We start from the raw sequence: 26,682 nt of genomic DNA on the forward strand, positions 1-26,682 counted from the left end.
AAAATCAAGACAAATTTCATAGCCATAGAATACCAGGCTTGATAAAAGTCTGAAAGACAGAGATCTTTATCAGAACCATAAAATGAAGTATAAAAATACACTAAGCCTGGCTCCAATGAAATTAAGCAATCAATGAATCTTTTTTCGTTCTTAATAAAAGCCCAGCCGAGCTTGTTTTGCTTTCAGAAAATCACTTATGGGGACAGGCTGAGAAAGCTGGGGCTGTTCAGCCTGGAGAAGAAAAGAATCCAGGGAGACCTTATAGCAGCCTTCCAGAAGATTTAGATTGGAGATTAGGAAGAAATTCTTTACAGTGAGGGTGGTGAGATGCTGGAACAGGTTGCCCAGGGAAGTTGTGGATGCCCCCTCCCTGGAGCTGTTCAAGGCCAGGCTAGATGAGATCTTGAGCAAGCTGGTCTAGTGGAAGGTGTCCCTGCCCATGGCAGGGAGGTTAGAACTAGGTGATCTTTAAGGTCCTTTCCAACACGAACTACTCTATGAATCTCTAGTGCAGCCAGTACAAAAGGCAGGAGGAATGGTAACAATGTTTTTATCTATTAACAGAGGGGTGAATTGGGAAGGGAATAAAGTCTTGCTGGGGAAGAGGAATGACAAGGAAAAAACGGATACCTGCTGCTTTAGTTAAAAAAAAAAATAACAAAGACACAACTTTTCTCTGCAGTCTGTAGGTAACTCCTGCTGAAATAGTGGATTTGGTGAGTTCACTTAGGCAGAAATTGATCACAGCCCCTTAACTGAGTGAGAAGCTGCATGATACCTTCAGCTTCCAGGAGTCTTGATGACAGCTCTACATACTTTTTATGTTAGACTTTAAAGTCCTCAGAGACTCAAACTTCTTTTCCTTTTTTTTTTTCTTTGTAACAACATGGTCTCAGTGTTGCCAATACATTTGTGTCAGTTCAGGTAATGTTATGGCTGTTGACAGCAGCTTACGCACTTCCGGAAAAGATTGTAGAGCAGAAAGTTGACTTTTTCCAGCAGCTGAGGTCTTTGCACTGGGATGGGGTCCCCATCATAGGTCAGTCTGGTCAACAGTTCATCCAGTTTTTCTAGCTGCCTTCGAACTTGAAAGAGACTCTCTGCCAATAGCGTAAAACTAGAGCAAGACAAAAGAGTAGTTTGCAACCTACTTCTTACAACATCATGGCTACTGAAATTCTTGCTCAGCAAAATCAGAATCAGGACCTACTGATGCTTTCTAACTCTGTCCAGAGTCATGTCTACTCATCTTTTCTTTACAGGACTATGGAAATATATCAGGCAAATCATCTGTTTTAATTTCAAATAGAACTATTTATGCACTAGGCCTCATCAATAGCAATGCAACACTGTGATAATTTGGAAGAAATCTATACTGATCCTGACGTTTCCCAGGCAGAGCACTCCTGACAATCCTAATTATTTTCTGCAGCTCAGTACTTTTGCAGAATACCCTTTTTAAAAGGTTAATATTTATATAAAATGAGCAAGTTACCAAGTCTGAGGAAAGATAAAAACAATGAGGAAAATCAAATCCAAACAGGCTTGCTAAAAGTTCAGTAGGCAATGTGTGTACAAAAATCACATTTTTAAGCTATTTCTAACATGCTCACTGGGACAAAAAATACTTCCGTGGGGAGGGAAAAAAAAAAAAAAGCCAAAAAACTCTCTTTTTTTCTTCAAACCTAAATTGGTTCTTGGTTGCTTTCCTTCCTTTTTTTCTTTTTAGTTTTTACTTCACCTTTTCCAGAAGAGAATTTTGATGTGAGAGAAAATACCAGGCCATTCTCTGGATGTGTTATCTCTTTAAATATAATGCTGATTTCTTTTTATTTATTGTCAATCCTTTTCAGACTCCCCCCATGGAGACCACTGCCAATCAATTCCTGTGCAGTTTGAAATCTGGGGGAGTGATGTAGCTAGTGAGTCAAAGCATAAAGTGTGTACCCTGCTCTTGCCTAGACAAAACTCCCACTGTCCTCAGTGACAAACTCAGTCAGCACAGTTCTTACTCAAGCAAAACTCCCAAGTGGGTATGTACCAAGTATCTGGAAGAACTGTCAAACCAAAACATGAGCCACTGCCATGGCTCAGACTCAGCTCTTCACTGTGATGTTATTCATTCTCAATAGCAGCTGTTGTCCACCAAAAATAAATTGTATTTTTGGTTATTAACTTGCTTAGCTGCTAATGAATTTGCTGCTGCTGCAAGGCAGCAGGGCAGCTGATCTAAAGGAACGATGGTTTCATGTGCAGCAGACTTCCTGTGGTTTTCAGTGGAAACACAAGCTGAAGGCAAGTTTACCAGTTCTGGAGCTGATCAAGCCCACCATGGAGAGGACCCCCAATGCAGGCAATCTGCTGCCTTCTCTTCCAGTCCAGCAGCTCTTCAGTCAGCATGTTGCTCATGAGCATATCAATTTCATGAATCACACGCCCTATTTTACTGAGCACTTCCTGCAAAATAGGAAAGGTGTCACGATCAGACCACAGGGAGCAGCCACACATTCACAGATTCTCACCAAGAGCTGATTGCTTGTTTTTCAATTATTTTGAAGAAAATTATTTTGTCAGCCTCTAAGTCAGAGGTTGCTGGTTTCATCACCTACTGTACTCTCTACAAGACACTGAGCTGCTGGATTATGTTCAAGGAAGGACAACAAAGCTGGTGAAGGGTCTAGAGCACAAGTCATATGGGGAGAGGCTGAGGAAACTGGGGTTGATTAGCCTGGAGAAAAGGAGGCTCAGAGGAGACCTTCTTGCTCTCTACAGCCACTTGAAAGGACGCTGTAGTGAGATGAAGATTAGTCTCTTCTCCCTAGTAACAACTGATAGGATGAGAGGATACAGCCTCAAGTTGTGCCAGGGGAGGTTTAGGTTGAAGATAAAGAAAAGTTTCTTTACTGAAAGAGTGGTTAAACCCTTGAACAGGATGCCCAGGACAGTGGTGGAGTCACTGAATGTGTTAAAAACCAATACAGATGTGTGGCTCACGGACTTGGCAGGGGTAAGTTAACAGTTGGACTCAATGACCTTAGAGATCTTTTTCAACCTTAATGATTCTATGAAATTAATCCTGAATCTCTATGAACTCTTCTGCAGTTTTGAGGGAGTGGGAGGGAGGTTTGCTGCATTCTTTGTGGGCATAACACCTCCAAGAAACTGACCCTTGCAAGCACTGTCAATTGTCGCAAAGTTCTCCTTCTGCTTTGCATCATATGCAGTGCATTGCTTTTTTGATTGTCTGCTTTTGACTGTACAAAGTAAATGGACTCCAACACATTGCCTAAATGTGCTGCTTTCTGTGCCAGCTAAGAAGTGGCCAGGGGAGTATCTGTCACACTTGCAAGTCTCAGTTGATGAAGAGGGCAAGGTACCACTGCTGGGTTCTTGAGTTTGTTTTACTTTCTTTGCAATTATTACATTAGGTTTAAGATGAATATTTTTAATTTACTTTAAAAGCTACAAGTTGACAGCTGAGTCCTCCATTTAGCAGAGTACATAAGAGGTACAGTGAAGTGAAGCCTTTGCCTCACTTCTGACGTGTACAGAACCTGATCCTGGATTAATCGAGCTGTTAATTGCCAATTTCTCAACTGCTAGTCAATATCACCCAAACTTTCTGTGGGATTTTACCTCCTATATTATTCATCTGTTCTTCTGAGAGAAGAATTTTAAAAGACATCTCAGTATTGGGATCAGCAGGACAAGGGAGGTGATTCTGCCCCTCTACTCTGCTCTCATGAGAACCCACCTGCAGTACTGCCTCCAGTTCTGGGGCCCTCAGCATAAGAGAGACATGGAACTGCTGGAGCAGGTCCAGAGGAGACCAAAAGATGATCAGAGGGCTGGAGAACCTCCCCTGTGGGATCAGGCTGAGACAGTTGGGGCTTAGAGTGGCCTTCCAGTATCTGAAGGGGGGCTACAGGACAGCTGGGGAGGGACTTTTTACAAGGGCTGGTAGTGATAGAACAGTGGGGAATGGATTGAAGCTTGAGGAAAGCAGATTTAGACTGGAGGTTAGGAAGAAATTCTTTACAGTGAGAGTGGTGAGACACTGGAATAGGTTGCCCAGAGAGGTTGTAGATGTCCCCTCTGAGGAGGTGCTCAAGGCCAGGCTGGATGAGGCCTTGAGCAACCTGGTCTAGTGAAAGGTGTCCCTGCCCATGGCAGGCAAGTTAGAACTAGATGATCTTTAAGGTTCCTTCCAACCCAAACTATTCTCTGAATCTATTCAGCATGGGAATAAGGAGAGAAAGCTAAGAAACCCCAAAAGACAAAACACATCACCAACCTTTCTCTTGTAGTCTAAAGTATTGAGCATTGCCTGCAATGCCAACATCTCCTGTTTAATGAGGACACTGTTCTTGTCACTCTGCTCTGCAGGGGATGAAAAAAAAATTAGTATATAATGGCAGGGGAGGTTAGGGTGGGGACAGACACGACATGTTTGTAAGGGGAGGAGGGGAAAAGCCACAACCAGACTGCAGCATGCATTAGTGAAAAAAACTGCAGGCATCTGTAGGTGAGGTACCAGTGTGTTTCATCTGAACAAACTAACTTTAGTACAAGTTGAAGACAAGGTTCCATGTGTCCACTCTCTAGATGTGTACATGGAACAAGGTAGAAAACATGGAGATAATAGCTAGACATCTATAAATTTCTTACTTGTGCACAGTGGTGTATTACATACACCTGGCTTGGATCAGGATTGATCTGTGTACTACTGAAACATGCTTGTGGTGTCAGCAGTTAGATGAAAGCATCCTGGACTTGATGTGAATGACACATCAGTGGCTGAGAGCATGGAGGTTATGCGTTCGAAACAGGGACAAAGCATTCCCAGCTGTGTGGATTTCAGCAGACAGCAGTACTGATCACTGGGTAGTTCCCCCTTTCTTCAACCTTCTTCCTTCTCTGGATCACGCACTAGTTTCAAGCTTCCCCAGGCTTCCCCCATGCTCTTTCATATGCAGCTCTTTGCCTGCCCCTCACATTCCCCACCTTTTGATCTTCTTGCAGTTTTCATGCTACCTTCAGAAAAGAAATTGGTGCCAAGTGTGTCTCTGCTCAGGTCTGGATATTGACATCTTCCCATTATGTTAGGGTAGCAGTTTCAATGGAGGAAGATGAGGACTGTCAGCTTGGCCACAGCAATTGCTCCCAGATATTGTAAGGTGCTGCAAGCTGGCTCTGCAGCTGTAGAGCATTTGTTGACACAGTGACATTTTAAGCCCTGAGAGTCACTTTATTTTGCAAATGGACATGCTTCAGTCATCTGTGTGGTCAATAATTCTGACTGGCCTGGTGCCCAACAACTCATTAAACCATGGCAGTTGGACCTCTTCTGATAGCAGCCTTAAACACAGAGAACTCAAGAACTCGCACATCTCAAGTCCAGTATCTTTGCATGTTCAGTGGGAGATAATATGAAGATATCTGAGCAGACACCAGTGGACCTGTTTCTTTTCTGAAGGAGAGTATGCAAGGACTGTTGCCATGTGCTGATCTCAATCATTATAGGCTGGCCAAACATGCATTCAGAGTGCTTACCAGATGGTTATCACCACTGTGGTCAAACAAAAGAACAGAAGGCCAAGTTAGAGGCTAAAAAAAAATAATTTTTGCATGACTCTGTTGTGGTAAATAAGAGACTCTTAAACATGCTGCCAAGGAAAGGCCATGTCAAAAGTGAGGAAATGGAAAAATTACGAAAATTGCTGCCCAGAGAAGCTGTGGAGACTCCAGCTGTGGAAGTGTTAAAAACCAGGTGGGGTGTGACCTCAAGCAAGCTGATCTAGGAGGAGGTGTCCCTGCCCAATGCAGGAGGATTGGAGCTAGATTTTTAAGATCCCTTCCAACCCAAACCATTCTGTGATTCAATGAAAATAACTATCCTTGCTTAACAAGATCTTCTCCACCATCCTAATTCAAAAAAGTCATTGTATTCCAAGACTACACTTGGATATAAGCTAAAAATCCCTTTTTATGTGTACATATCTTATCTGGGTAACCCATAAACCCCCTGGTACTGGCGTCTAGCTGTGGAATCAGACATTCCCTAGAGACTCTAAAAAATGTTATAAAATCTCTTACCTAAGCTTTGTATGGTCTTATACCTGAAGTCAAATTCCTCTTGCAGGTCTTCCAAGTATTTGACATCTTGGTCAGTCATCTTTCCCAGGAAAAAGAAAGTGGAATTATTTTGGAGTTCCCAGTGGCGCAAAAAGGAATTTGTTTTGTAACAGACAAATGCTCTTTGAAAATCCCTCAGCAGTTCTGGGATTACTCCAGTAAACTCTGGTTTACTCTCTTGTCAACATTTAAAAAGACAAATTAATTAAAAATGTACATTTATAATTACAGATCCTTGTTCAGAGATCCAACTGTTATCCTCTCTCCCACAGCCAAACTGTAGTTGATGGACCTTAACTACTTGTTGTTAATTCGTTCGGTGACACAGAGGCAAGTAGGAATGATGACATTTAGTCTAAAGTAAACTGAAATCGGTTGGGGAAATCCTAGATATAGGTCAGGGCAATCCTCAATATCAATACAGGCTGGGGGGATGATGAGACTGAGAGCAGTCCTGTAGAAAAGGACTTGGGGGTACTGGTGGATGAGACACTGGACAGGAGCCAACAATGGGTACCAGCAGCCCAGAATGCCAATGGCATCCCAGGCTGCATCAAAAGCAGCTTGGCCAGCACATTGAGAGAGGTGATTCTGCCACTCTGCTCTGCCCTGTTGAGACTGCACCTGGAGTACTGCCTCTGGCTCTGGAGCCCTCAGCACAGGAAGGACATGGACCTGATGCTGCTGGTCCAGAGGAGGGCCATGAAAATTGAGGGAATTGGAACACCTCTGCTATGAAGACAGGCTGAGGGAGCTGGGGTTGGTCAGCCTTGGAGAAGAGAAGGCTCCAGGGACACCTAGTAGCAGCCTCCCAGTACCTGAGGGGGGCCTACAAAAAGGCTGCAGAGGGACTGTTTACAAAGGCCTGCAGTGATAGAACGAGGGTCACTGGTTTGAAATTAGAGAAGAGCAGATTTAGATTGGATGTTAGGAATGAGTTCTTTACCAGGAGGGTGGTGGAACATTGGAACAGGTTGCCGAGGGAGGTAGTTGAAGCCCCATCCCTGGAGATATTCAAGATGAGGCTTGACAAGGCTCTGGGCAACCTGATCTAGTGGAAGATATCCCTACTGACTGCAGTGGGGTTGGACTAGATGATCTTTGAAGGTCCCTTCCAACCCAAACCATTCTATGATTCTATGAAAGTATAATGTTCCTCTCTTCTTGGAACTTTAAAGCGTGACAAAGAATTTTGTGTTGACTTCAGTGGCAATCAAAATGGAGCATGCAAAGCCAAGAAAGGTGGAGACAGAGACAGGAGCAGAGCTCAGAGACTTTATTTAGAGAATTACTTGAGAATTTGGGTAAAGAAGTGAAACATTTCTGCTGCTTCAGCTTTCTGCAAGGATTTAGTTTCTGTATGTACTGCCAAAAGTTTCAAAGGTGTTTTCTAGTATCCAAGCAGTGATAATTCAAAAACCAAAACATGTAAAAAGAAGGAAAATAAAGCTGTAAGAAATCTGTCTTACTTCAAAGCTCCATTTCTGTGCTGTTCATAGGAAGTCTTGGCTCTGCCAACAACTCCTAAAACATTTTTTTAGGTCCCTCAGATGTGCACATTAAGCGTCTGTGCAAATATAAAAACTTGTTTGCTAAATTAGGCTGCACAGGATCAGCCATTTTTCGGTTCCTTTTTAGTTTGGAGACCAACCTAAATTATAGTTGGAGACCAACCTGTTAAATTATATGTGCAAGATATGAAATTACATACACAAGGAGATGGCTGATTTCTGTGTTCAACTTAATCACCTGCTAAAAAAACCCTTCCATTTAGAGGGTCCTCTGTTTTCTCTGGTCCTTCAGGGATGGTCGTGCTTCTCCATGCAGGCAGAGGAACAGCATAGCAGGCTGCTGGGTTACAGCTCTGTCTGCTTTTGCTCTGAACCTCTTACCTTACAACTTTATACACAGATAGAGATCTAGTACCACACATTTCTAATTTTATCCTTTTAAGGGTTTCATCTCTCTAAGCCTTCTTTCCCAGATAGGGAAACACTGATAAAGAATGCCACTAGGACCTCTTTCCAACATACCTGCAGTGTAGGTATTCCTTGTGGACAGGTATTTCAAATATAACTTCTTCATTAAGGCTGCTGCAAAGCTGAAAGTGGAGCTAAGACAGCAAAAAGAGATTCCACAACCTATCTTTGTTGCCTAGTCCAGTGCTTCCTCACAGGAAAGTCTTCCCTTGTGTTCTGGCAGAAATTCCTGTGTTCTAGTTTGTGCCCAGCACCCCTTGTCTTATCACTGGGCACCACTGAAAAGAGCCCAGCCTCATCCTCTTGCCCCCTGCCCTTTAGATATTGATCAACACTGAGAAGATCCCCTCTCAGTCTGCTCTACTAAACAGCCCCATCTCTCCCAGCTTCTCATCATAACAGATAGCATTTTTCAGGTGTGTCAGTATGAAAACCATGTCTGTGTAAACAGCAAATGGGACAAAAATGATACCTGAGCACTGTTCTTGATGGCTGACACCTTGTGTTCCACGTTTCTTTGTCGTTCTGAAACCACAGAATTCTGCAGAGACTTCTCCAGTGGCCCCTGGAATGCATTGATCAGATAATGCATGGATGAGTAATGATAATGATAGTAACTTGACATATAAGTAACACATAACTGTACTGCAAGTTCTAGCATGGGGAGAGAATTTAGAGGCTGGTCTTCAACCAGCTGCAGACTGGTGCAGACTAATTTGGTTAGTTCCACAGATATGAAAAACGTGCTGCTTGAACTCTCAAATCCAAAAGGTGGAAGGGTGGGGGTATACTGCAAGCATTTAACACATAGCAAATTAATGAAACTGAAACATAGGTTAGTAGAGATCTGAAAAACATCCACAATACCCCTCTAAGAATATGTATTCCATCAGCAGGTGATTAAAACAAACAGATTTAAAATCTTATCTAGGCTTTCAAAATGTAACGATCTCCCCCAAATAGTTTGGTTTTTTTAATGTAGATTTCAAGTGTCTTTCTTCAAACACCACCAAACCTATCAATGCCTTTGCAATCTATCAGATGAAATGCCTTTAAACGATGCATTGCATAATTTAAAATCACACACATCTGTTTTGCAAAGAATAATCTCTTTAAAGCCTTTCCCACAGATTAAAATCTTTGAAGATTAGCTGTGACACAGAAGTCACTTGGAACAATGTATGCAGCAGCAGAGCCACTAATGAAGTACAAACACAAGTTTAAAGGGCACCGTTTGGCAACTCCTCCTGGAATAAGAGGGCAGGAATTGGTCCTAAAAGCATGGGAGCAGATTAATGAGATGTAATTCATTACCTGTACAGGCATGCTAGCTGCAGCCAGGATTCTTCTTTCTTCTCTTAAACAGTTTGAGATGATCACTGCTATGTGCATGGGATTCCCATGATATTTGCCCTGCAAGCACAAGTAAATACTTGGAAGAATTCAGAAGTCAGGGTGTCTCTCTGAAAAGCATAATGTGTTACGCTGTCCACAAGCTTGGTGCAAGTGGAAGACTCCTCTACTGTTCTCAGCCTGTGCTAGTTGAGAGAGTTCTTGATCAACAGCCAGCTGCACGTAAGCCAGCATGTGCCCAGGTGGCCAAGAAGCCCATCAGCATCCTGGCCTAGATCAAGAATAGTGCAAATTTCTCTTTATGTTTAGGTGGAATTTCCTGTGTTGCAGTTTGTGCCTCTTGCCCCCTGTCCTGTCACTGGGCACCACTGAAAAGAGTCTGGCCCCATCCTCTTGCCTTCCACCCCTTAGATATTGATAAGATCCCCTCTCAGTCTTATCTTTTCCAGCTAAACAGTCCCAGGTCTCAGCGTCTCCTCATGAGAGATTCCGCAGTCCCCTCAGCATCTTTGTAGCCTTTGTTGTACACTTTACAGTAGTTCCCTGTCTCTCTTGAACTGGGGAGCTCAGAACTGGACCCAGTCCTGCAATGTGGCCTCACTAGGGCAGAGTAGAGGGGGAGGAGAACCTCCCTTGCCCTGCTGGCCACACTCTTCTGAATGCACTGCAGAAACCCATCGGCCTTGTCGGCCATGAGAGCAAACTGCTCTTGTACGTGTTCAGTAACTGATGTACAAAGTGTTCCCTTCTAGAGAAGCTTTGACTGCTGTGGTGTGGTCAACAATGAAAAAAAACTTTCTAATGTTTCCAGGGTTTCTGAAGTCTTCTCAGGATAAATAAAGTACCTGTTCCATAGTGCAACCAGTGCACACCCAAAGTGCCTCCTTTGATCTCTTCAAAAGCAATCTGTGATTGGTGTTAAATTCACTGGTGTGCATATTAATTCCTCAGTTAATGACTACTGATTTCTGTTTGTAGCTGTTATTTTTTTGCTGGTAAAACAGGGTCCCACCTTCCATATAGATGGCTAGACCATACCACATGTTGGTATCTGCAGGCATCTGAAGCTACAAAGCTTGAGGAGTGTATAGCAGTGGCATACCACTACCCAACAGAATTTTAGCACTCTATGCGTGGATATTTGCATTTTGTCATTGCCCTGTGATAAAAAGGAGTCAAACAAAAGGTATTTAACAAATAGAAGGAGAAATAAAACCCCTCTCTTGGAGCTGGAAAATGTATTTATGTAGAGGAGGCATTTGAAAAGAAAAATACTTCTGACAGCAGGACGTTTTAAAATACCCCACAAAAAAAGCCAGGTAGCAGGGACTTTCCCAGCATTTCTAGATACTGTTCATAAGCAAAACTTTTAAAAACTCTTCCTCTTTTGTTTCATTAAGAGAAAACCCTCTGAATCAAGAAATGGAAATTTACTCTTTTTTCCTTCTCCAACTCTTAAAGCTGTAGTAATCAGTAAGCTGCACCTGTTTTGATTCCCATACTTGTGCCTGTTCAGCTCAATTCTGTTTGAGCAGACACCAAGCAGATCAACAGAGAAGTGCCACCTGCCCTCCTGGAGCAGCAGCTCTGCAGCCAAGAAAGTGGAACCCTTTCAGCTGATGTTGAACTCTCTCCTTCAGCTTTCTAATTCTGAATTAAAGAAAAAAAAACACTTCAAAATTTGGGGGGTTTCCTTGCTTTCCTCCTTTTTCTTTCTTTCTCTCTTATTTTTTTTTAACTATCACAAAAATCAGCTGTGGTTTTTTGTCTCTGCTAGGAAAAACCCTGCTTGTGCCATTTAACTGGATACAGTAAGAGCTTTACTCAGAGGCATGGAACCCTTAACTAGTATGACTGTTGATGTATTTGTTGGAGTCGAATGAGCATTTAAAGAAGCTGCTGGAAGGGAGGTAAGACACCAAGAGACAGGAAACAGGATTACAAAGGCAAGCAAAATAACCCCATTTCCTTCCCTGTTGCTCATTTGTGATACATTTATTTTACTAAGTCTGATACTCAGCGTCTCTCTGGAGAAGCAGATATGTCATCTTTCATCTAATTAAAGACCTGGGAGAAAAAAGACTCAAACCACCTTTTGTCTAGCATTTTATTTTTGAAAGAAAAAAACAAAATCTTTTTGTATAGTTATATACCTCAAAAAATGTGTGGGTGGGAAGGCACTACCATGCACACTTACTGCCCATTTTCACCTTCAAATATGACAAACAACATTTTGCCTTGATTGGTTTTCTGGCTTTGTGGATGCATTCGGGTTGAAAGTCTAATGAAGACAGTGCCAGAACAGGAAGAAAGAGTAATAGAATCACTTGGGTTGGAAGGGACCCTGCAGTAAGCAGGGATATCCTCAACTAGATCAGGACACCCAGAGCCCCATGAAGCCTCACCTTGAATATCTCCAAGGATGTGGCCCCAACCACCTCTCTGGGCAACTTGTTCCAGTGCTCAGCCACCCTTATTGTAAAGAACTTTTTCCTAACATCCAATCTAAATCTGCTCTTCTCTAATTTTCAAATCATTGCCCCTGAGAGAGGTGAAGTGCCTGGGAAGTTTTTTTGAAAGCTGTACTTAGCTAGGTGATATTTTTATTAAAAACCTTTTTTTCTCTGTTGTATCTAGGTCCTTAAGAGGAAGTGCCTGCGACACTATTTAGACTGCTCTTGTTAAGACTTTTATTTTTAGATTTCCCTTTCCCCCTCTCAAAATACATGAGAGAACTTAAAGGTAACCTCATTGTTTTAAACAACTCCTGTGATGTCTGGGAAGTCCTCCTCATAGTCTGTTGTGTTGTAGTTTTGCCTTTCTCATATCTTATAATGCATGACTTCCAAAAGATTGGACAATTTTTAGGGCATGTGCAACCAAATTGCAATAGGCAAAGTTCCAAAAGCACAATGAGTGGGCTGTGGAGGCAGAGGGTTTTTTTCTGTCCCTCATTTTGTCCCCAGGCTCCACTGCGGAGTGTCTTCCAACAGACAGTAAAACCAGTCAAGGAACAGTCTATAGGAACAGCAGATTTCTAAGCAGGTAGGGTGAGATAGAGTTACCATATATATATATATATATATATGTCTGTAGATGTCATAGAATCATAGAATGCTTTGGGTTGGAAGGGATCTCAGAGATCATCTCCTCCAACCCCACTGCCATGGGCAGGGACACCTCTCAGCAAGACTTGGTTGTGCAAGGCCTCATCCAATCTGGCCTTAAACACCTCCATGGAGGGGGCATCCACAACCACTCTGGGCAACCTATTATTCCAGAATCTCACCACCCTCATGTGAAGAACTTCTTCCTAAGATCCAGTCTAAGCCTACTCTCCCTCAGCTTAAAACCATTCCCCCTAGTCCTGTAGGTAGACACCCTTATGGAAAGTCCCTCTCCAGCTTTCCTTTAGGCTTCCTTCAGATATTGGAAGGCAGCTCTAAGATTCCCCCTCCAGGCTGAACAACTCCCTCAGACTATCCTCACAGCAGAGGTGCTCCTGCCCTTTGATCACCTTTGTGGCCCTCCTCTGGACTCACTCTAACAGCTCTGTGTGCTTCTTATGATTGGGACACCAGAATTGGATGCAGTATTCCAAGAGGGGTCTCACAAGAGCAGAATAAAAGGGCGGAATCAACTCTCTTGACCTGCTGGCCACACTCCTCTTGATACAACCCAGGAAATGGCTGTCTTCTGGGCTACCAGCTCATGGTGAGCTTCTCATCAATCAACACCCCCCAGTCTCTTTCTTCAGGGCTAATCTCAATCCAATCTGCACCCAGCCTGTATTTGCGTCTGGGGCTGGCCCGACCCAGATGCAGGATCTTGCACTTTGACTTATTGAACCTCATGCAGTTGTCACTGGCCCACTTCCCAAGCCTATTGAGATCCTTCTGGATGGCATCTCTTCCCTCAGACAGCCAAGCTGTGCTGCCAGCAGAGTAGGTAATGTAGTGATGCTTCTCATTTAAATGACATTTATTTCACAATAAGTAAAACGTTCCTTATTCAAAATGGGTAAAACAGCAGAAGAGAGAGAGAGAATTGATTTATTTTTTTTTTAATCCTCCCCTCCCTTCTGGATGCAAAGACCTGGGTATTATTAACTAATCTCTCAGGCAGATGTTTGACTGCAACTGGGCTCTTAATACTCTGGAATGAAGAGAACCCAGAAGAGGCTGTTTAGTTTGTTTGCATGTATTTTTACATCTGCTTGTAAGTTAACTCTTATTCATTCACAGAGTCATAGAATGGCTTTGGTTTGGAAGGGACCTTTAAGTTCATCTGGTTCCAACCCCCCTGCCATGGATAGGGACACCTTCCACTAGATCAGGTTGCTTAAGGCCTCATCCAGTCTGGTCTTGAACACCTCAAGGGAGGGGGCATCCATGACTTCCCTGGGAAACCAGTTCCAGTGTCTCACCACCCTGACTGTAAAGAATTTCTTCCTAATCTCCACTCTGAATCTGCCCTCCTCAAGCTTCAATCCATTCCCACTTGTCCTATCACTACAAGTCCTTTTGAAAAGCCCCTTCCCAGCTTTCTTGTAGATCCCTCTCTGATACTGTAAGGACACTCTAAGGTCTCCCCAGAGCTTTCTTTTCTCCAGGCTTAGAAAAAAACCTGTTAGAGTTGGGTTATTTAGACAACAACTAGGAAATCAAAATATTTCTCTTGTAATAAATAACCTTTTATCAGCCTTGTAAGGATCATTTTATTAGCAGTCACCAACCTGCAATCATTCACAGCAGCCCACCAGCTGCTTTAGCATACAGACTTCAGTGTGGGGTTTCCCATTTGTACACTAAAATTCTTTGTAAACAGCTTTAATGATTGAGCTGGAGAACTCACTGGGGACAAGATGCTCAAGAAAAATCAATCTGAATTGATTTATATAGGACACGCTGGTTCCAAAACTATTTCCTACTGTTATTTGCTGCTCTGTTGAACTGGTGGGTTGCCAGAGCTCTAAATGCATGTAAATAAGACATTGAAATGGATCTTCTGTGGTGGACTAGAAACTTTCTTTTGTTCCATTCTCACCCCGTTGTAAGCTTAACAGGAAACTGCAATTCAAACATCAATGGCTCTGTTTCCATTCTTTGCAACTGTTTCTCAGCACAGTGCTTGTTAGGAGTTCTCTGTAAAGTACCAACTGGAATGTCCTATTTCAGATCTAATGCTACTAGGTCCATCTTCTTTGATGTCCTGAAATAAATAAATATGGGGTCCCTGATGTAGGTGCCTTTCTGGTACTTACATGAGGTGCAAGTGACTTGTGTGAATAGTCACCCGAAATAAAAAATCTTTGTATCATAGAATCACAGAATCCTTAAGGTTGGAAAAGACCTCCAAGATATTGAGTCCAACTGTTAGTCCAGCACCACAAAACTATGTCCCTAAGTGCTACATCTACACATTCCTTGAACACTTCCAGGGATGGTGATTCCATCACCTCCCCTTGCAGCCTGTTCCAATGCTTGACCACTCTTTCAGTGAAGAAATTTGTTCTGTTGTCCAACCTAAACCTCCCCTGGCATAACTTGAGGCTGTTTCTTCTCATTCTGTTGCTTGTTGTCTGGGAGAAAAAACTGGCCCCCACCTTGATACAACCCCCTGTCAGGTAGCTGTAGAGAGTGAGGTCTCCCCTCAGCCTCATTTTCTCCAGGCTGAACAACCCCAGTTCCCTCAGCTGCTCCTCCCCAGCCCTGTTCTCCAGATCCTTCATTGCCCTTCTCTGGACCTGCTCCAGCACCTCAACGTCAGTCTTGCAGTGAAGGTTGAAACTGAACTCAGTACTCAAGGTGTGGCCTCACCAATGTCCAGTACAGGAGCATGATCCCTGCCTAGTCCTGATGTTCACACTATTGCTGATCCCGGCCAGGAGGGTGGTGGCCCTCTTGGCCACCTGAATACACACTGGCTCATGTTCAGCCAGCTGTCACCTGGCACTCCCAGGTCCTTTTCCACCTTTTCCAACCACACTGCCCCAAGCCTGAAGCCTTCATGGGGTTGTTGTGATACCAAGTGTGATCAAGCACTTAGCCTTGTTGAACCTCATAAAATTGACTTTGGCCCACTGGTACAGCCTGTCTTAGATCCTTCTGTATGTTCATTTTAGTTCTAGCTGCAGAATCACAAAAATGTTTTGGTTCTCATTACAGATGGAAACACACTGGCCAAGAACCTTGCTGAGAACTTGAAGCACAATCAGGAAGGCACTACTGTGTGACTCTTTTGAGGAGCATGGTGTAAAGTGAGATGCTATTTGTTTGTACTGCTTAGAAAGAGGGTGAAGTTTATATGAAAAGAAATGTCATTATGTTAATATATGTTTGATTAAGATGCCAGAAAATAATTTCAGATGCTACTCCAGATCTTCCAGAGAAGGCTCCAGGGAAGCCTTCATACATTTCAATATCTGAAGGGGATCTACAAGGAAGCTGGGCTGGGGACGGACTGTTTAGAAGGACTTGTAGTGATAGGATGAGGGGCAATGGTCTGAAACTGGAGCAAGGCAGATTTAGGTTGGGCATAAGGAGGAAGTTCTTTAAAATGAGAGTGGTGAAACACTGAAACAGGTTGCCCAGGGATGTGGCTGAGGCCCCATCTCTGGAAACATTCAAAATCAGACTCGCTGTGGCCCTGGACAGCCTGTTCTAGTTGGAGGTGTCCCTGCTGACTGCAGGGGGATTGGACAAGAGGACCTTTGAGGGTCCCTTCCAACCCAATGCAATCTGTTAATCTTCCCATAATAATGTAGGGCTGTGTAGGAGAAAGAAACAGAACTGAATTATTATTTCCCAACTCCACAGTGTAACTACAGTGCTTCTAAAATCTTGTTTTGATGTAACTGGTTGGTGGGAATCAGCAAATCAGGTGATTCTGCGTGATCTCTCCCTTTGTAAGCACACCCCAAGGTGTTGACAGTGTGCACACAGAACGCCCTTTGCCCTCTCTCCCCTCATCTGAAGCTGTAGCAAGGTTGGTGAATGAGTAAAGTTCATCTGCTGTGAGTATCAAATGAGTATCATAAATACACATCAGTTACAGCAAATTGTTCCCCAGAGCACACACTATACTCATTCACTCAGGCTTCAGTGGTAAACAAGCAGAGCAGCCCTGAGGATTCCCCAAGTCTGTTAATTCATTTTTAAAAAGGAAGATGGATGTAATCAGATTTTCCTCCAAATCCTGTAAACAGTGATGTGACACAGATGCATGCTGCCACTAATCACAAGGGGTTGCTTTCAGAAGACATCTTGAGAGTAGAGCAGAAATGACAGCTTCAAAGATCTGAGAGTAGGATGATTCGGAGAACTTCTGCATTTTCCCATTTGTAGTTGTCATGTATCCATCACAGTGCAGCCAGTGGCTCTCCAATTCCTGGGAACTCAGCTGAACCCAGGCTGTAATCCCACAGAACTACATCTCCTCTAGAAGGTACCTGCTGAGTGCTCCAAAATTTCAGCTTGGAGTATTTGGGGAAGAACATCCCTGAGATGATCATCACTGGATTACTCAGAGACCCACAGGCAATTACCTGCCAGCACCATTCCTAACTGGAGAAGTGGGACACTGGGCTGTGGTGGCCATGTCTGATTCTGAGGCTGTTCTGAGCTTCCCCTGCCCTGGCTCCTCTGGTACACTGCCCCTAACCAAAGATTTTGGCTCGTGAGTCAGGAATAGGGACAGTGCCTGTCTCTGTATGTCACCAACCATTGTGCATTACATCTGCTGATGTACTGCAGAGGAGCTTCCATCAGGGCCAGTCACGGTATCACTTACAACCATTCCTTCTGAAAACCAAGATGTAACTGTTCATGAGCTAAGGTCATGCAGACTGTAGTATCTGCACTCTGGTTCCTAGAAGTGCTAGGCAGCTCTTCTGAGATTAACATCTACCCTTTCTGTTTTGTTGTCATGGTGACAGCACAGACCATCTCCTTGTGACTAATCTCCTCTGCTTTTCTCCATCTAGGTTTTAAGCAGGAGAAAGAACCACAGACATAGTTCCCCCCTACCTTTTTTCCTCCATTGCCTCCAAATATTTTCTCTCCTCATCATTTTCCAGAACTGCTGCTGGGGGAAGCAGGAGTTTTGTAAGAAGATGGACAGAGAATTTTACCTTAGCAAAGGACTGGGCTGTACTGTCTTCCATCAAAGAGTACAGCAACAAAAAGCTGTTCTGCAGTAAAAAAAAGAATCCAATTTTCCAATTGGAAAAAAAGAATCCAAAATTCCAATTACTAGAGAAGTGGTAATAATAATGTAAGAAGTAAATGTGAAGGATTTTATCCTAAACCACTGATTTTAACATAACCTGTACATTTATATCAGACTCATGTTGAGAAGCAATGTTTCAATGACAGTAAGAAATAGAGAAGCAAATTACTGACAGCTAGCAGGAACCTCAGCTGCTTCACTAAGTTTTTCAGCCATACTTTCAAGTGCTTATAACTTTCTCAAACTGCACATTTGCTGCTTAGTGTTTCTTTTTCCCTCAAGATAATTTTGGAATGTCAGCAGTGTGAACAGAAATGCCACGTTCCATAGTTACTTCTCTAATGGTGATCCCTGTAGCCTAAAAGCAGATCCATCTTTCTGCTAAGACTTCTACTCTTTGCTCTTCACAACATTTAAGATGGTCCAAAGCCTTAAATTGCAAGTGTGAGGCAGGCAATTTCTAATTTCGTCCACTACTTCCATCATTATTTTCATGCAGCCACTAAGATGTTTAAGTAAAGACATTTCAGGTCAATCACAGAATCATCATAGAATGGTTTGGGTTGGAAGAGACCTTAAAGATCATCTAGTTCCAACTTCTCTGCCATCGGTAGAGACACCTTCCACTAGACCAGGGTGCTCAAGGCTTCATCCTACCTTGCTTTGAAGATTTTCTCCATCTGATAACAAAAATTAATCCCAAAGAGATCTTTCAAGGTGAGGATTGCTCATCTGTGGTGCTGGTAAGTCAGGCATCATTCTTTCCAGATTCAGTCAAAGCACCAGGAATCTGGATCCTGATGAGCCCTTTGCTGTATAGTAAACAGCTGCAGAACTCATTTGTAAAGCATCCATGGCTTCCTCTTCTAAGGCTGTTCTTCATTAACCATTAAACATTAAATTAAACATTAATCACTCAATTTTGTGTTTTGTCAAGAACTCCAGAATGCTTTTTAATGACTTCTGTGTGTTATCTAATTGGATTAGGGGCCTGGAGCATCTCTTTGGGGAGGAGAGGCTGAGAGACTTGGGGCTGTTTAGCCTGGAGAAGAGCAGACTGAGAGGGGATCTGATCAATGCAGAGCAACAGCTAAAGGGCAGGGGGCAAGAGGATGGGGCTAGGCTCTTTTCAGTGGTGTTCAGCAACAGGACAAGGAGCAATGGGCACAAACTAGAACACAGGAAGTTCCACCTAAACATGAGGAAAAAAATTCTTTGCTGTGAGAGTGATGGAGCCCTGGAGCAGGCTTCCCAGAGAGGTTGTGGAGTATGCTTCCCTGAGACATTCCAAACCCACTTGGATATTGTGATCCTGGACAACCCACTGTGGGTGACCCTGCTTTTAGCAAGGAGGACTGTATGATCTCCAGAGGTTCTTTCCAACCCCTACCAGGCTGAGATTGAATGTGATTTTATTAATACTGTTGTCATAGCATTAAGGAACCTATCCCACAGCTCTAGGTACTACTCTGCATACTTAGTGAGAAATGCTGGTTTGCAGCACCACCTACTCTAATAACACAATTTGGCTCCAAAGAACAAACAAACATCGCTCCAAGATCATGTACTGAAGTTGAGCAGCTTTCTGTTGTGTCTGTGTGCACGTTGTAGATGTGTCTGCAGGTCTGTGTGGTATAGAGGGGAAGGAAGAGGAGTGAACTGTGAAATTTCAAAGAATTGCTTGCACCAAAGAGCAAAGCAGAGATAAAGGTGGGCTCATAGTAACCAACCATGGTAACTTAATCAAACCAACACTGTTCACAGTCACCAGAAAAGATGCTGACAAACATAGCTTTCTCTCCTACTCATAAACCCAGCCCTCCATCCGTCAGTGAAAAAGCTTGCTAGTTCTATGGTGTAGCCTTCCAGTCCCCCTTTCTCTAGGTGGTAAGTTGGGACAGAAGGGGCCATGGTACTGTCCTATGTATATCAGTCATCTTCTGCTGCTGTTGTATCATGAAACTGCCACAAATTAGCTCAACTTGGAACAGTTAGGTATCTGCACCCACATCTAGCTGTGGGTGGGGAGCCAAATGCCCAGTTAAAAGCTCCTCATATATTCAGCAAAATACATTTTAAATGCATTTTAAAAAGATTAAACACATAGTCACAGGATTTGCATACTCAAATTTAAAAGCATTACAGCAGATACTATCCATAAAGAACTACTATCCATATAGAATGGTTTGGGTTAGAAGGGACCTTAAAGATAATCTAGTTCCAGCACCCCTGCCATGGGCAAGGACACTTTCTCCTAGACCAGGTTGCTCAAGGCCACATCCAGCCTGGCTTTCAACACTTCCAGGCTTGGAGTCCACACGACTTCTCTGGGCAACCTGTTCCAGTGCCTCAGCACCCTCATGGGGAAGAATTTCTTTCTAAATCAAGCTTCTTCCAGTTTGAAGCCATTCCCTCTTGTCTTGTCACTACAAGCCTATGTTAGAAGTCTCTCACCTCTCTCCTGTAAGCCCACTTCAGGTACTGAAAGGTTGCTCTAAGGTCTCCCTGCAGCCTTTTCTTCTCCAGGCTGAACAGCCCCAACTCTCTCAGCTTCTCTTCACAAGCAGAGGTGCTTCAGCCCTCTGATTATCTTCATCTCCACCTCTGGACATCCTTTAACAGTTAATAATTTTAAAAACCTCAACACAGCAGGAGCCTAGTTCTACTCCAGCCTACAGAAATTCTTTAGGAAGTCATAATACATAGTGAGTGATACTGCTGAAGGTCACAAGAAATCAGGGAAAGCTCTCACAGTGCAAGTGCTGTTCAGTATCTGGTGGTGAGCACATGTTTTGAAACTAAACAAGCAGGTTTTTATCTAAATACAGGTTATTGATGTCTTTTTTATGGAGAGAGGCCAACATGGTTAGTGAAGGGAACAGATGTAGTTTTTTTGGTTTTTTGCTCAGCTGGAAACATTTTACAGCAAAGCTTCAAACTTTTTAATCAGCAGTCTAATTCCAGCATCACACATGTCAAGAAGTTGGTAATGCTTTAGACTGCAAACCTGCAGGCCTTTGCCACCCCAGGGAGCAGAGGCAGCTTGCTACTCCAGACAGCTTTACTAAGTCAGGGCCTTTCAGTGCTCAACAGGGTGCCAGAGAAAGCAGGCTGGTGTACATCATATCTTGGGTAGCATTTCTTTTCAGAGCTAGCAATCAGCTGAAATGACAGCTTGGGCTATTCCACATGGACTTTACTGTTGCTTTATCAAGAGGAAAAAAAGAGCACCTCTTTTGCTGGCTCTGTATATGATGACCAGAAGCTAGCTGTACAGTGGTACACCTGAGCTTTTTGGCTTGTTCTGGAATTATGGCTCAGATTCTTGCCACCTGAGAACCCACTTAATCAGGAAACAATTAAAAGGCCCCTTCTCCTGCTTTTCTGGAAAAAGCCTCCTTTGCTTTGTGCTCCTCAGAAAGCAAATCATAATATATCTTCCAAACACATCCAGACATAAAGAAAATGGTTTTCATTATGGCCATTTTCACACCCCTAAAGGCCTGTTTACTTGTCTCTGTGTGCCAAATGGCACAGAGTATCCAGAGCTGCCATTTCAAGTTTTGGTAAAAAAATAGGAATAAAATAAACGGTCTGAAGAGAAAAAACAGTGAGAAACTTGAGGTTTGTAGAGCCCACAGTTAAACCTGTTCCGGTCCTTCTGCACATGCACATTGTGATGATAAGCATAAATGCCCTGGTGAGGCCACATCTGGAATGTTGTGCCCAGTTCTGGGCCCCTCAGTTCAAGAAGGACCTCAGGGAACGGCTTAGAAGAGTCCAGTGCAGAGCCACAAAGATGCTGAAGGCAGTGGAACATCTCCCTTACGAGCAAAGGCTGAGGGAGCTGGGGCTCCTTAGCTTGGAGAAGAGGAGCCTGAGGGGTGACCTCATTCATGTTTATAAAGATGTGAAGGGCAGTGTTAGGAAAATGGAGCCAGGCTCTGCTCAGTGATGTCCAATGGTAGGACAAGGGACAATGGGTGCAAGCTGGAGCAGAGGAGGTTCCAGGTGAACATAAGGAAAAACTTTTTCACTGTGAGGGGACAGAGCCCTGGAACAGGCTGCCCAGAGAGGTTGTGGAGTCTCCTTCTCTGGAGTGATTCAAAACCCACCTGGATGCATTCCTGTGTGACCTACCCTAAGTGATCCTGCTCTGGCAGAGGGGTTGGACTAGATGATAGTTCCAGGGGCCTTCCAACCTCTGTAAACACACCATATGCTAAGCCAGGAATCCAGCAATGCACTGCTTGTTTCAGTGCCCTGAAATGCTTTTGCCATGTGTGTGCTGCTGTTGGACAACTCCTTTACTAAGGGGATACAGCTCTGTCTCAGCCCTACTGTGGTAAAGAGTGTCAAGACCATGACAGAAATAACAGGATTAACCTTTCTGCTCTTCAGTCTTAAAGCAATTGAGTAAATTTGCTATTACAGCAGTGTTGAATAGCAGATAGTTTCTGGCTACACAAACTAGGAAAGATGCAAAAAAAGCAAGATTAGTTTTAAGTCATGTGAGACTGTTTGCCTAACAGCAGAAGAAAAAGTGGAAATGGAAATACTGTTGCATTTTTTAAGAGGCCACCAGCAGGAATAAAGAATAAACAGACACAAAGCCATAGAGAAAACAAAATATTTGGCAAAGTAATGCTAAGATTTTCCAGACTTCTCCCTCTGTGTGTATATATATATATATATTTATACTTCAAATGACAAAAATATTTTGCAAGGAGTGTAACTGTACTTCTGGAAAACACCAACAAAGAGGATGAAAACCCACAAACTTTCATTAAACTGAAATGCCTATCTGTTTTGTGCAGAAGATAGATAGATGTCAGGAAGTAGGTGACTAATGAAGTGGAACTATGAGAATCCTTGCCTTAGATAAACAAATTTTTAGAGAAACATTCAGCCACTCAAAATAAATATCATTTTGCAGAAGCCCAATGGAAAAATCCTTTAAGCCATTCAGAACAAATAATCCCAGCTAAGCATAAACCAGCAAACATGCTGGTGATTTACAGGGCTTCCTTTTTTTCAGGGTGCTCTTTTAAGCCCCAAATATGCCTTTTTTTTTTTTTCTTTTCTTACCCCATAATTCAATATCCATATGTGTCTGCACCATGGTAATTACAGTGGTAATAAACATGAACATCTATCAGCACTGGAGTCTTATTTTTAAGAGTGCAGACACACAGAGCTAAAAACTAACAGAGCTTGTATCTGAGCAGTGTGCATTAAAATGTCACTTATTGCTTCACAAAGTAATAGAGTGGAATTATTACCTTGAATTATCTTGTTGAAGGCTTGGTCTATAGCAATCAGCTCAGCTCTGTGCTGTGTGCAGGAACAAACCTGCCTCAAGCTGAAATGGCCTCAAGTTGCAGGTTGGATATTAGAAAAAAACTTCTTCACTAAAAGGGTTCTCAACCACTGGAACAAGTTCCCCAGCAAAGTGGTTGCATCCCCATCCTTGGAGGGGTTTAAAAGATGCAGAGATATGGTGGTGAGGAATGTGAGGATGATTAAGGGACTTGAACATCTCTCCTATAAAGAAAAACTGAGAGAACTGGGGCTGGTGCGACCTTAACCTGCCTTCCAATACCTGAAGGGATCCTACAGGAAGGCTGGAGAGCGACTTTTCATAGGGCTGTCTAATGGCAGGACAAGGGGAAATGGTTTTAAGCTGAGGTTTAGACTGGATCTTAGGAAAAAGTTCTTCAGTATGAGAATGGTGAGACTCTGGAGTAGGTTGCCCAGAGTGGTTTTGGATGTCTCCTCCCTGGTGTTTTAAAGCCAGGTTGCATAAGGCCTTGGGCAGCCTCTAGTTGAGAGGCATCCCTGCTCATGGTGGGCAGGTTGGAGTAGATGATCTCTGAGATCCCTTCCAACCTGAGCCATTCTATGATTCTGTGTCTAGTCTTGAGAAGAGAAGGCTAAGAGGGGACCCTATCAATGTCTGTCAATATCTGAGGGGTGGGTGTCAAGATGCAGGTGCCAGGCTCCTTTTCATGGTGCCCAGTGACAGGACAAGGAACAATGGGTACAAGCTGGAACACAGCTCCTCAACATAAGGAGACACTTCTGTACTGTGAGGGTGACAGAGCCCTGGAACAGGCTGCCCAGAGAGGTTGTGGAGTCTCCTTCTCCGGAGACTTTCAAAACCCACCTGAATGTGTTCCTGTGCAGCCTACCCTAGGTGATCCTGCTTTGACAGGGGCGGTGGGCTTGGTCATCTCTAGAGGTCCCTTCCAATCTCTAATACTCTATGATTCTACAGCTTAGCACCAGACTTGGCAGAGTTAGACCATGGTTGGACTCAATCATCTTTAAGGTCTTTTCCAGAAGAAGTGATTTTATGATTCTGTAAAACTGTGTTCAGCAAAGGCTGGGCACTACCTTTAGGAACCAGTCAAGAGTATGCAATTTGTCACCTGAAGTAACAACCCACCTGCAGCTGCTTCCTGATTCTTTTCAGGTTGTGTATCAAGAGGAGGTTCTTCTCCTGTGAAACTCGGTCCAGCTGTTCATCCACTTGTATGAGCAGATTCTGTAAAAGGATCATTGCCATTGCTTCGTTGTTGGATGCAGCCTCCCTAAAGAATCAATGAACAAGAACCACACCTGTTTAAGACTTCCTAAAAAGTGTTAATCTGTCTGTACAGAAAATTCTAATCCATTCAGAAACCTAAGTAGCAAAAAATAGGCTTTAAATGTGTAAGGAAAAACTTCTTTCCTGTGAGAGAGCACTGGAGTAGGCTGCCCAGACAGGCTCTGGAGAGATTCCAAACCCACCTGGACATTGCAGTCCTGGGCAATCTGCTGTGGGTGACCCTGCTTCAGGAGGGGGTTTGAACTAGATGATGTCCAGAGGTCCTTTCCAAACCCCATCAGTCTAAGATGCTGTGATATGGTGATGCATATAGTTAGGTGTTCATGGATAATCAATTTTATGATACTTTATGTTCATAGAACCATAAAATGGTTTGGGTTGGAAAGGACCTTAAAGATCATCTAGTTCAACCCCCCTGCCTTGGCAAGAACACCTCCTACTAGACCAGGCTGCTCAAGGCCCCATCCAACCTGCCTTTCTTCCAAGCTTGGAGGATCCACAACTTCTCTGGCAACCTGTTCCAATGCCTCACCACCTCACAGAGAAGAATTTCTTCCCAATATCTGGTCTAAATCGAGCTTACTCCAGTTTGAAGGCATTACCCCTTGTCCTGTCACTACAAGCCTTGGTAGTACATCCCTCTCTACCTCTCATATAGGCCCCCTTCAAACACTGGAAGGCTACTGTGCAGTCTCCCTGGAGCTTTCTCTTCTCCAGGCTGATCTCATCTATAAAGACAGTGTGAGGATGTTCTTAGCACAGGCTATAGAGCCAGTCAGGAAGGAGGCAACCAGGGCTTTCTAGCCCCTGTCCAGTGAAAATTTAAATATAGCTAACTTCATAGAGGAAATGGGGCTTATGCAGACTGCCCCTCTGCTCTGTTAGTCACAGATGTCATTTCTGAATTTGCTGCCCAATTTCAGAGTTGTCACTGGGCTCCACTTCCACATGAGACTATGTTCTTACACATTGCATAGAAATAGGTTAGCAGAGAAGATAAATCCAAGTTAGCGCCTCCACAGAGTAAAATGGTAGTAATAATTTGCTCCAGGAGGCAACAGCCAGATGGCCAGTCCGCAGATGGATATCCTCACACCAGGTAAGGTGTGAGGATAAGCCTTGTCTGGCCAAAGTATCTGGGGATACAGGAAGACTGAAGTTGATGGTGAAGGGTATGTAGGGGACAACAGACACAATAGCATGCAAAACCAGCCTTTACTGGTTCTGCTGTTTATGGAACAACTTGGTACATGAAGAGCAAAACAGAGGAAGATAAGACTTTGGACTGCATCATACTCTTGTACTTGGATATTCTCTTTCCTTGCTCCCCAAATGGCAGATGCCTGTTTGAGATATTCCTGCTAAATCTGTCAAAAAGGTTCTTGTGTTCCTGCAGCCCCATAAACACTGAACTAGAAACTTTACCAGAAGATTATATTCCTTAGCAGATGTGGGGTTTGTCCTCCGGTAGTCTTGTGGATTTAACTTGAAAAATTGAGATGTCTTTTCTTGGTAGGACTAACACAAACTGGTTTTGGCATTTAGTTCTGAACTTTGTGAAGATAACTCTCCAATGAACTTGTGCATAAATTCACCTTCTAGAGAACAGTTCCTGCAAACTAGCTGGCTTGTTCCCTCAAAATTATATTTCCACCTTTAAGTGCACTTTCAGACAAGTGAATAATCTGATGCTGCGAGAAGTCAGTGGGTAACATTTCCAGTGTAAATTAACTTGCTTTTTTCTTTTTTCTATGAAAAACCTGTAACAACATCGCTTCACTCCACCATTTTTGTTGGATTTTGGTTAGGAGTAAGTTCAAATGAAGCCTCATCTGCAGGCATTCCTTAAATTTTAACTCAGTTCAATGGGCTAAATCCGTAATGAGCGGAATACTTTGCAGGTGCCCGCACAGCTGACAAAGGAGCGCCCTAAAATCCGCCAGGTAATGATAGAATTGTTCATGACAGAAATCAAATGAGAGGGAAGAAAGTTTTTCCTACCAATCTTGGCTTTCTATCCATTGTGCTAGTAGATGGCGGATTTCCATGGGGAAGTTGTCATCGTAGAACTGGTCTACCTGCTCCAAAAACTTTATTTCCAGTTGTTGAACTTGACTCCATTGGGACATACTGCAAAAGGAAAGATTCAACATGTTTGCCATTAAAAGGTGGATATCAATTAATAACCCAGAGTGTATAAACCATTTATTTTCACTGTAGTTCTTTAAATTAGACTTTAATATTCCTGCTTATTGTCTTGGCTAACGTCAAAAGGAAGAAGGAGAAAAGTGAGCAAGACCATTAAAAGAAGTCCTAACTCTTATGCTTGAAAGAACACCTCTGCCAACATCATTCCTTAATGCAAATATTTTGGGG

At 43.3% G+C, this 26,682-nt stretch overlaps 1 protein-coding gene across 1 annotated transcript in view; it reads right to left on the minus strand.

The window, feature by feature from the left end:
* Positions 1–26,435, minus strand: part of STAT4 (signal transducer and activator of transcription 4) — a 44,736-nt gene extending 18,301 nt beyond the window's left edge. Inside the window, exons 1-8 of the mRNA XM_054381378.1 lie at positions 26,308–26,435; positions 24,145–24,289; positions 9,429–9,527; positions 8,587–8,679; positions 6,097–6,175; positions 4,295–4,380; positions 2,306–2,457; positions 959–1,117 (exon numbers count right to left, since the gene is read on the minus strand). Coding sequence (XP_054237353.1) covers positions 959–1,117; positions 2,306–2,457; positions 4,295–4,380; positions 6,097–6,175; positions 8,587–8,679; positions 9,429–9,527; positions 24,145–24,289; positions 26,308–26,435 — 941 coding nt within the window. The remainder of the gene's footprint in view (positions 1–958; positions 1,118–2,305; positions 2,458–4,294; positions 4,381–6,096; positions 6,176–8,586; positions 8,680–9,428; positions 9,528–24,144; positions 24,290–26,307) is intronic.
* Between the last annotated feature and the right edge of the window lie 247 nt (positions 26,436–26,682).

Source organism: Indicator indicator, chromosome 5 (assembly GCF_027791375.1).
Source record: "Indicator indicator isolate 239-I01 chromosome 5, UM_Iind_1.1, whole genome shotgun sequence".
Classification (NCBI taxonomy): domain Eukaryota; kingdom Metazoa; phylum Chordata; class Aves; order Piciformes; family Indicatoridae; genus Indicator; species Indicator indicator.